The following is a 10,814-nucleotide window of genomic DNA, read 5'->3' as shown; positions in this document are numbered from 1 at the left end:
TAAAAAAAATTAAAAGATGAATAAATTAAAATAATAATAGTTAATATTTTATAAATTATTTCAAATAAAATAATTAATAATAAAAAGAATAAGGATTAAATTTGATAGATACAAAATTTTAATATAAAAAACAAATAATAATTATAAAAATAAGAACCAAAGTTAATATACAAATTAAATTTTAAGAGATAAAATTAAAAAAATAAATATTCAAAATAAAATATATATAGTAATAAAATGTTTGAGAATAAAATTTACAATATTTCTAAATTTTTTATAGCTTTTAGAAAATATATTTTGGTTAAATTTTTTTAAAAAATACTTTTATAAAAGTTAAGTTAATTTTTTTATAAAATATTTTTTTATTGATTAATTTTTTTAATAATAAATAAACCCTAAAAAATTTTAAAAATAATTGTTCAGGAACCAGTATTCGTACAAACATGGCCGGGAGAAATCTGAGGCCTTGACTTACCAAAAAAAAAAAGAAATCTGAGGCCTTCTTTCTTAGCCGAGGTCTACGGTAAATGAAACTGTTACGTTGTTGTGGGGGCTAAAGCGCCTCAACAGCCAGCCAGCCGGCCCAAACATGGATATAAGCCTCCTAAAATTGAAAGGTGACTTGAGCTTGGGCAGCAAGGCAAAATAAAATTTGAAAATTAAGAAGAGAGAACTATGCTCCAGGTTTGCTTGGCTAGGAATCCAAATGGCTTTTTAAAGCTCAACAAGAAAAGAATCGATTCTTCAAAAACCCATCCCCCCAATAGAATAATAAGAAGAAAAAAAATCATGCCCATTTCCCGCTATCTTTTCTTTTCCACCAAACAACGCCCAGGACAGTGTCTCAATCTACTCCGAAGGTCCTCTCTCCTCTCTCTTAAACCCTTTTAACCCCCTTTTATTATTTTCTTATTTTCTCTAGTTGATCGAGAAGGGTTCGTGTGTGTGCAGCAATCACTCTAGTTTTTATGTTTCTTTTCATATTTAAGTACGTGTGTGATTTCTTGGTAAGGGTTTAGGGTTTATTTTTCACAGAATGCATTTTAGTTTATATATTGCTTGAATCGAAGTCCATGGAGTTCATTTTGCTGTTTATATATTAAAAATTGCTGGGTTATCTTTTGCTGCAATTTCATTGAGCATTATTTAGTGAATGTCTGTTCTTTACATTTACAGGCTGAATTTAAACACAATTATTGGTGAAGTTTGTAATGTTTTTTATTTTCTCTGTTTTTTTGGGGCATTTTGAGTATATGTTGAATCATGTGTGATTGGTGTAGGCTTGGTCCATCAAAGAGGGTTCAATCTAGCTGTTTTTCCAAATCAACAAGCCAAAATCACTGGAAGCGTCCTGTACCGCAAGTAAAAGTAGAACTGAAGGCTCGTCGTTTCCTTGTCATTGTATGCTGCTTACCCTCTTCATTATCACCAATTGATATGTATTGGTTCTCGATTCAATGTGCCATTTTAAAATATGGTAGATTTTGATTGTTTGGTGTTGGTTTTGATTTAAAAGGAGGATTCTGCATTTGAAACTAAAAATGCTGTTAAAATGTGTAATTTTGCAGCCAGCTGCTGTACTAGGATTTGTTGGATTGGCAGCTTTTGTGCATTATAATGATGAGAGGAGAGCGGTTCCAAAAGGTACTTTTTATGCTTTATTATTATCAAATGACTGTTTACAATGGGTCTGAAATTTTAATCGAGAGTGAATATTGGCACTTCCATCATTTGTGGTGATTTCGTTTTGGTTTCTTAGATTGAGAGATTGAATTTCTGGTTCTTTGTCCTGCTCGGCAAAGTGGAAAATTCCAAGACCATTGATGATTATTACGAGTTAAACCTGGATAGTAATTACTTTGTAGTTTAGTTAACATTTCCTTGTTCAGCAGTAGCTCATTTCAGTGGTTTGAAGTGGTCTTTTTGGTAACGTGTGCAGTTATATGATATTTGCTGAACTTTCTTTGTTATTTAACTTGAGTATAATTAGCTGGACTTGAACCATCTGCCAACCTATAAACTCATGCTTTTTGTTATCAAGATGCCTATTGAATCTTCAGAAAGATAGAGTGACTACCCTACCACTAACATGGAAAAATGTTGGATCTTTTTTGTTTTCCCTTCTTTGAGGTTTGAACATTGTACTTTGGCAGTATTAAATCAACTAATCAATTTTGAATCCATATTGTTCTTGATTCTATTGTTTTCACTGAGTTCTTAAGAAACTTGAACATGAAACAAATATAGCACTTCACCAGATTGCATTTCACCTCACATTTATTAAAGAAATAATCAAAAGAAAGAAGTATGGTATTCATTTTGAGCTACTGATAAACTAAACAAGTAGTTACTTATCATGGTTTTTTGGGTTAATAATGATGAACCCAAAACTAATCACAACACACAAATGAGATGCAAGACCTACTAAGATCATCCATAAGTAAAGAAATGCACCTAGTGGTGGCCCAGAGAAATTTGTTACACTCAAAGGCAAAGAAAAAGGTGTCTCTAGCAAGGCAGTCTATGCAGCAATCCCCTTCTCTATATTTCTGAGTCATCATCACTGTCCAGTTTTGATCCAATCATGTCTTTTAGTGCACAGAACAGCACCTTAGTTGGATTAATGTTCTGATAAGTGCATCCAGCAGCACTAGCAAATGCCTTCCAGAATGACCTTTCTTAACCTTATTTCCTCCAAAACCGAGATTCTTATTAATGCTCCGCATAACTCCATGTTCTTCGAGGTGCATAATGAAACCACCCAACGTTGTTCTGAAAGGTGCTTTGAAGTAGCTAACTTGCCAGTGGCAGAGCTGTCGCTTTGCCTCCAAGGGGGACTGGAACAAATTGATTATAAAATTATATTTTCCTAAAATTGAATAGATGAATTAAAATTCTAGTTGCTTTGTGCACGTACAAGCAATATCAGATGGGTGGGTATTCTTTTTATTCTTTCCGAAGCACAAAAACTGTGTTGCGGTATGTTAGTGATAGTTGCAATGGCAAATACATGATTGTCTCGGGGCATGTCAGTTTTGCAGCCTTGAATGATACAAAAGCATCAAGCTAGTCTTAATTGGACAAAAGCATACTTGTATATTTTGGGCTTGTGGTGGGCATTTGACTTTGGCCAAAACCTACTGTATATTGTGGTCTTGTGACTTGAGAAAAGATATTGTTAATGCCATAGGATTGGTTGACTTTATCCCTGTTCAGGAACGAGCTCCTAAAACCTGTGTTTTAGCTTTCTGATTTGTGACTCAAAATGTTGCTCTGTGGGATAGCCTTGCTCCTATTGTCTGGTTGGCTTCATCTTGGAATGGAACCTGCCTAGGATGGAAAACCGAAAGTGCATTTTGTGGTCTCTGTGACTGGAGATTTGACTACTGTATGGTGGTCATATAACTGCTGTGAGGCAGAAGGAAATTCCCCATTGCCTTAAATACAACTTTTGGGTGATGATCATTTTTACTGAACACTTAGCTCATGCTTCTGGAAGATTAAGATGGAGCTTGATTTTTCTTGTATACTGATCAGGTCAAGGCAGTGATTGCCTCAGTGTCAAGGGTCCAATTATTGGTGGTCCATTCACCCTAGTTAACACAGAGAATAGAGTAGTTACTGAGAAAGATTTTCTAGGAAATTGGGTTTTGCTGTACTTTGGCTATACATCCTCCCCTGATGTTGGACCTGAGCAACTGAAATTGATCATCAAGGCCTTAAACACATTAGGTATGATGCACTAGTCAGCATAACCTTCTCTCTCTCTCTCTTTCTCTTTTAATTTGGGGGGGAGGGGGGGTGGTTATAAATCTGACATCTGTATTTATATGGATGTAGAGTCTAAAGAGAATCTTAAGGTTTTGCCTATGTTTGTTACACTTGATCCTCAGCGTGACAACCCCGCACATCTTCGTGCTTACCTTGAAGGTTCGGAATGCGCAACCTACTGCACATACTTCGGATTATTCCTTAATTGCCTTGTAATAACTGGCTGTGGTAACATATGTTAATGAGCTCTGAACGACTGCAGAGTTTGAATCAAGAATAGTAGGATTAACAGGACCTGTTGGTGCTATAAGACAGATGGCACAAGAGTACCGTGTTTATTTCAGGAAAGTTGAAGAAGAAGGAGATGATTATCTTGTCGAGACTTCTCATAACATGTAAACCCCGAGCTCCTCTGCTGCTTTCTTTTCTTCTGATTTATAAGTTTCTTTTTCTGGCTAGAACTCAAAAGTGGATTGGGTATCTTAAAAACATGCAGGTATTTGATAAATCCAAACATGGAGGTTGTAAAATGCTTCGGTGTCGAATATAACGCAGAGGAGCTTTCAGAAGCAATAGGAAAGGAATTGAAGAGAACCTCATCATAATGGTTTTGAAATCTCTGATGTGATCCTAGTCTTCTGGGAATTTTATAATTTTGGAAGGTGTCTAACTAACGTTCCTGATTTCTTTTCTTTTTTGTTTTTTTTTAAGAAAGATTTTGTCTAGTGGTTGCATGGGCTTGAACCCTTGACCTTAACTTCAGAATGAAGGTTTTAAGAGGTCAGTGGGTTCTCGATCCCATGTTACATCTTTGATACCTTCCTCCAACCCCGGGTCTTTTTTTGACGTGGTATTTTAATTTTGGTCTGTCATAGCGGTATAACTGAAGATAGAAAAAGAAAAAGAAAACGCAAAATTGGGCCTGCTCCTTTATATTCTACATAGGTGGTCAATTTCTTTGTCCTACGGGAATACAAGGGAACACTTGTACTAGGGAGGAACTTCCATTTTACTGCTGGAAGGTTCGTCTATAAAATCCAGCTTTCTTCATACGTGCGATGCTCAAGGCCACTGTGCCAACGTGCCCTCCTCTATACCTCTTTCCCATGTTTCTAATTTATTTATATTTTCTGTGACTGGTTATATAAATCACTATTAGAAGCATATCACAAATCTGATAGATTGTTCAATTCAGCTTGATTAAGTCATCATGTCCAGAAATATTGTTATTTAGTTGGTTATTCTGTTGTTAGAGGTGTTTGAGATTGTAGTGATGATTTTTTTGAAGTGTTTTTTTTTTTATTTATTAAAATAACAAGTTTTTATTTTTTAAAATTTATTGTTAATATCAGCACTTTAAAATGCTTAAAAAATATAAAAAAAATAATTTTTTAAAAAATAATTAAGATTTCACAAAACTCCAACTTAACCATTCCCCGAACAGGCACTTCTAAGCCTTACACCAAAGACATGGTGCATTTATGTGGAGTGGGGCAAATTACAGCAAGTTTTACACGTTACAGGAATTTGCAATTATTTTCGAGTAAATCAAGGCAACGTTTTTCAAGTCCCTATCAACGATTATCAAGAACTCTTCAACGACTGACACTTTTGGTTTTACACCCAAGACACTGGAGGACTGGCCTAGGCACAAATAACAATAACGTCAAGTTGTGTTGATTTCTGAAAGTGCAACTTCTGCAGTGTGCCCAAGCTTGCTTATTGACCTGTGGTATCAGGATGCAATGCTCTTGGAGAGGTCGATGAATCCACCTAGACAAAACCGTGTCGGCAATGGCTTACTGAGATTCTCAGAGCTTGGCAGCCTAGATCACCATTCATGAGGTTCTAACATCGTACTATTAATTTGGTAACACGAGTTCCTTCTTCTATTTTTTTCGTTTGTCGATTTACGTGTGATAACTACATGAGAGAAGAGAAGTTCCCATGCCAAAATGTAGGGGAAAGATAGGGGGGAAAGCTCCTTTTTTTAGCAAAAAATCTAGAGATCTACATCTTACAAAAGACCGGGTCTCTTGGTTCCCTTTTTCCAACCGCATAAGAAACACAAAACAAAAGAGAACAGGAAAAATTAAACAATCAAGAACAACTTTCCACTTTTAAATTTTAATAAGAGTAAACCAACTGTAAATTAGTGTGCTCTCTCTTTGTTAAATCTTGCAACCCTCCCCCACCCCCCCCACATTCATCATGCCATTTCATGTCTTGTCTCAAACAGAAAGAGAGAGAAAACAGAGAGATTCTATGTCCTAGCGGTCACTTAAGGAGCCCTAGCAATCCATCTCCTAGCCTATTTTCAAACCCCACGTTCATTTTCTTATCTATTTCCCACCATTTTTTCTCTAGCTTCATGCAGGATTCAATCTTCCTGCCTGCCAAAGTCCGCGGTAAATATCTTTATGCAGATTTAATCCATGTCCAATGTCACTTCATCAATAATTTTTCATTAGTTCGATAGCTACCGGTGCTCTGTATCTTTGTTGGTTTGAAAATGTGCCATTCTTCTCTACCATAAAAAGCTGTATTATCTTTAAGACTCGAAGAGAAAAGCGCTCAAAGGCCAGAACAAAATATGGGAGACATGTCGCCCGAAAAGAAACCTGCAGGTTGTGGCCTATTCTCTGTAGTTTTCGGTCGAAGAAGTTTTTGGCCCAGAAGATCAACATCTACAGGTTCAATTCCTACAGTGAATGCAGCCAATTTCACCAGAACTCCTAGCACGCCAAGGAGGCGAAGGAGTGGCTCGGATGAGGCTGCATTTCTAGACAATTCGCCTAGTGTAGAAGAAGGGCAGCAAAAATCTATCACAAAGGCTCCTATGCATCCCAAGATCCCCCCTGCACAGAACCAAAACTACGGTAAAAAACTTCACGAGGAAGCAACCAAAATATCTTCTGATCAAGGCAATGCTAATCACAATCAAGGTTATAGTAATCAAAATGCATTTGTTAATCAAGGTAGGAGGGTTCCTAAGGAGGCAGTTGGTATTTCCGGTGAGCTCGAAAGCATGATTACTGATCACCAAAAATCTAAGGGAAGCAGCACGCTTGTCCGTGCTTCATCAAGCAATGTGATGCTTCTTGGCAATTTAGGTAACTTGAGGCAAGGGGGAGGTGGAGGAAATACAACTTCTCATAATGTTCTTGATTACCTTCCTAAGACCGCAAGAGAAGAGTTCGTTACACCTAATGGAAAATACCCTAATAGTGTAATGGGAAATGTAGTGAAGAAACAGAATGAAGAGAAACCAAACATAGGTGCGCAGCCTGCTTCAGGTTCTTTATGCCGGGCTCTGTCTACTAGAATGGACCCTGAGCAACTTAAAATGATGGGTAATGAAGATTACAAGAATGGGAATTTCGCAGAGGCATTGGCTTTGTATGATGCAGCAATCTCGATTGATCCTAACAAGGCTTCTTATCGGAGCAACAGAAGCGCAGCATTAACAGCTCTAGGTAAAATTCTCGAGGCAGTTTTCGAGTGCAGAGAAGCCATTCGAATTGAACCCCATTATCATAGAGCTCATCATCGTTTAGCAAACTTGTATCTCAGGTATAAAAATTACCATTAATTGCCAAGAGACTCTAGTACAATTTAGTTCCATGATAATTTAATACTGTGTTTATTCTTTTCCTTGTTGAAATTCTTATGTGTTAATAGATTAGGTGAGGCAGAAAAGGCTATATATCACTACAAACATGCAGGGCCAGAAGCTGACCATGTTGACATTTCAAAAGCTAAAGCTCTTCAAGCCCATCTCAACAAGTGCACCGAAGCTCGTAATCATCGAGATTGGAACACCTTGATCAAGGAGACAGCGGCTACCATAGCTGCCGGCGCAGATTCAGCACCGCAAGTAAGCCGCCTAGTTATCATCCATCACATTTTAACCCCTGTATGTTAAATATTGCCATGCTATGCTAAACTAGTTTTGTGTCTAATTTAGATATTTGCATTGCAAGCTGAGGCCTTGATAAAGCTTCATAGGCACCAAGAAGCAGAGGAAGCATCGATGAAGTGTCCAAATTTTGATGTGGATGCCTGTACTAAATTTTTCGGTCCAATCGGTAATGCAAATTTGTTAGTGGTGCGAGCTCAGGTTCACATGGCTCTTGGCAGGTTAGTGTTCTGTACTACATGGTCACGCATTATTGGAATTGCGTTAGAGGCCACAATTTGCATGATTGCATAGGTTCATAAATAAAATAAAGACATGACTGTACCCTGGTGGTGTGGAACAACTCAAAAGGCCTATTTTTGCTGGTAAAAAGGGGGACTAAAGATATACGAAGTCAAGAAAAAATTCGGCTACTTACCCACCAGCCACCAACTTGCTCAAATATTCCCTAAGCATATGGTAAAAGCAGGATCGTTTTTTAAAACAAAAGGACATGTCTCTAAGCTCTACCCTATCACCTAATCCTGTGTCTAGTACTTCTCACCATAATTAGGTGGTAAGAACGGCTCTTCTATGAAAACTTTGTCTTCTTATAGTTCCTTTTTCGGGGAATGTTCTTCTCGATTGTTAACACATAAATAACTTGAACACATTTATATCGCTGACTGAGTTTATATTTCCATTAAACTTATCAATTTAATAATTTAAATTATTAAATAAAAATTTAAAATATAAATTATATCATTTTTAGAACATCTCCTCAAATAAAAACATTTAAAATTTAAAATTTATATTAATACATACTAATTTATATTTAGTTTTTATCAAATAATAAAGATAATAAAATTCAAATCCATGATCGTTTGATTATCAAAATTTTAATACTATATTAAAGAATTAATTAAACCCAAAATTTTAAGTTGTTAGATAAGATTTTAAGATGTGATTTATATAATTTTCTAATATATTTTCTAAAATAAAAGTTTTTTAGATTTAAATCTTATAGAGGCCTACACTACTACATATTTATTTTTTTATCAAATAAATAAAAATGATGAGATTCGAATTTCTAAACACTTGATTATTAAAGCTTTGACACCATGTCAAATAATCAATTCAACTCAAAAATTTAAACTATTAAGTAAGGTTCTAATATATAATTTATATTATTCTCTAACATACTTCTTCAATTGAAAGTTTTTTTAGTTTAAAACTTGCACATATCCATATTATTTTGTACTTAATTTTTATCAAATAAATAGAAATTATAAGACTCAAACTAGTAACTATTTGGTTATTAAAATTCTAATACTATATTAAAAAATTAATTTAATAAAAAAATTAAAATATTTAATAATATTTCAATATATATAATTTATATTATTTTCTAACTATTTAAAATAACCTGTAATTTGAATAGAATTGAATCTATCTAATTGAAATACTTAATGTTAGCTTTTTTTTTAAAAAAAATAATAATAATCTTATAACATAACAAGTAGCTATTGATTTTATTCGGTCCAAAACAATTGAAAGAACGCACAGGTTAATTGTCCTTAGTGTTTATTGGGCTAATAAAACTTTTAACCTACGGATTAACAGATTTGACGATGCTTTGGCTGCGGTGCAACGAGCAACTAGGCTTGATTCTAACAACAAGGAAGCAAATGTGGTGTTGAGAAGGGCTAAAGCTGTAGCTGCAGCTAGATCAAATGGTAATCAGCTTTTTAAGGCAGCAAGATTTTATGAGGCTTGTAATGCTTATAGTGAGGGACTTGAGCATGATCCCTACAACTCAGTGTTGTTATGCAATCGAGCTGCCTGCCGGTCCAAGCTTGGCCAGTATGAGAAAGCGGTAGAGGATTGCAATGCTGCTCTTACCGTCCGACCAGGTTACTCCAAGGCCAGATTAAGAAGAGCTGATTGCAATGCTAAGGTGACTAAATTGAACAGAGAAATAATTTAGTTTATACAACATGTTTCGTCATCATTTTACAGCTTTTATCTTCCATAGAAACTTCGATTTAGTCAAATTTGGTTTGCAACTGACTAACGTTAGTTTCACTGAAATAGTTGGAAAAATGGGAAGTCTCTGTCAAAGACTATGAGAGGTTGCAAAATGAAGCCCCGGGGGATGAAGAAGTGAGCAGGGCCTTGATGCAGGCTAAGTCAGAGAGCGAGAAGCAGAGAGGACTAGATGCTGCAGCTTAATATAAAGCTAGAGAACAAGTAGTGAAATGGTAGAAAGAAATCGCTAGAGCAGCCACCTGCAGAGCCAACGAGGCCAAGAACAGAAAACGAGAGACTACTTATGCCTAGTGTTGATGCTGAGGCAAGAGATTGGGCACACTAGATTGAAATTAGAGAAAGAAAATGCTTTAATTTAGGAAGAAAATTGATCCGACCGGCATCACGATTCAGAATATGCTGTAAAGGACTTCGTTTTTATGTATAGCAGGACACTTGTGTGAAATTTTGTTGAAACACCGCCTGAAACCCGTCCCATTACTGGTTTTTTTCTGGCCTATAAGGCCCATTAATATCCCATGTATGAGCATTAATGAATATCACCACAGGTAAAACTACTCATTAGATCCAATCTGACCGATAAAGGGACTAATAAAGCACTACACTTTCTTAACATCAACTAGCTGCTGCCTCTTTGAGCAATATAGCCAACAACAAACATAATGCCAAATCTATCATGAAAATTGTTGTTATTTAATTTTTTATAATTTTTTTAAAAAATTTTATAAATAGTGAAAAACAACAAAAATTATTAAATTTATAAATAGTGAAAAACAACAAAAATTCAAAAAAATGTATTTTTTTAATAGATTTGCATCTGTTTTAATATTTTCAATATTGTCTAAAAAAATTAAATTTTCAAAAATATTTGGAAAGTATTCGACTTTTAACGCGTTACTTTTAAAATTACTGATTTTTCTCATTTAAGTCAATGTTGATAAGAAAAATCTAAAAAAATAAGAAAAATTCAATTTACAAAAAAAATAAAGAAGTTGAGGAACCAAGTTTAGAAGCTTAGCAATATTTTTACTTATAAAAATTGGTATTCAACACACACATGGGGGTAATTTTACATATTTAGAGGGAACACAAAAAA

General features: G+C 35.2%; 2 protein-coding genes across 2 annotated transcripts; both read left to right on the top strand.

Moving 5' to 3' along the window:
- Nucleotides 1–543: 543 nt before the first annotated feature.
- LOC105130272 (protein SCO1 homolog 2, mitochondrial-like) lies at nucleotides 544–4,821 on the top strand. The gene is made up of 7 exons (XM_011032694.1): nucleotides 544–860; nucleotides 1,281–1,401; nucleotides 1,569–1,644; nucleotides 3,538–3,732; nucleotides 3,841–3,930; nucleotides 4,034–4,166; nucleotides 4,268–4,821. The coding sequence occupies exons 1-7, from the start codon at nucleotides 676–678 to the stop codon at nucleotides 4,374–4,376; spliced, it is 909 nt and encodes a 302-aa protein (XP_011030996.1). The 5' UTR covers nucleotides 544–675; the 3' UTR covers nucleotides 4,377–4,821.
- Nucleotides 4,822–5,869: 1,048 nt separating this feature from the next.
- On the top strand, nucleotides 5,870–10,396 carry LOC105130271 (inactive TPR repeat-containing thioredoxin TTL3-like). The gene is made up of 5 exons (XM_011032693.1): nucleotides 5,870–7,344; nucleotides 7,453–7,648; nucleotides 7,739–7,911; nucleotides 9,293–9,626; nucleotides 9,764–10,396. Exons 1-5 carry the CDS (start codon nucleotides 6,365–6,367, stop codon nucleotides 9,899–9,901), a joined length of 1,821 nt encoding a protein of 606 aa, XP_011030995.1. The 5' UTR covers nucleotides 5,870–6,364; the 3' UTR covers nucleotides 9,902–10,396.
- Nucleotides 10,397–10,814: the final 418 nt, after the last annotated feature.

This window comes from Populus euphratica, unplaced genomic scaffold, assembly GCF_000495115.2.
Source record: "Populus euphratica unplaced genomic scaffold, PopEup_1.0 scaffold45.1, whole genome shotgun sequence".
In the NCBI taxonomy this organism is placed as follows: domain Eukaryota; kingdom Viridiplantae; phylum Streptophyta; class Magnoliopsida; order Malpighiales; family Salicaceae; genus Populus; species Populus euphratica.
The sequence above is the reverse complement of the archived record's forward strand: the minus strand, read 5'-3'. Positions and strand labels throughout refer to the sequence as shown.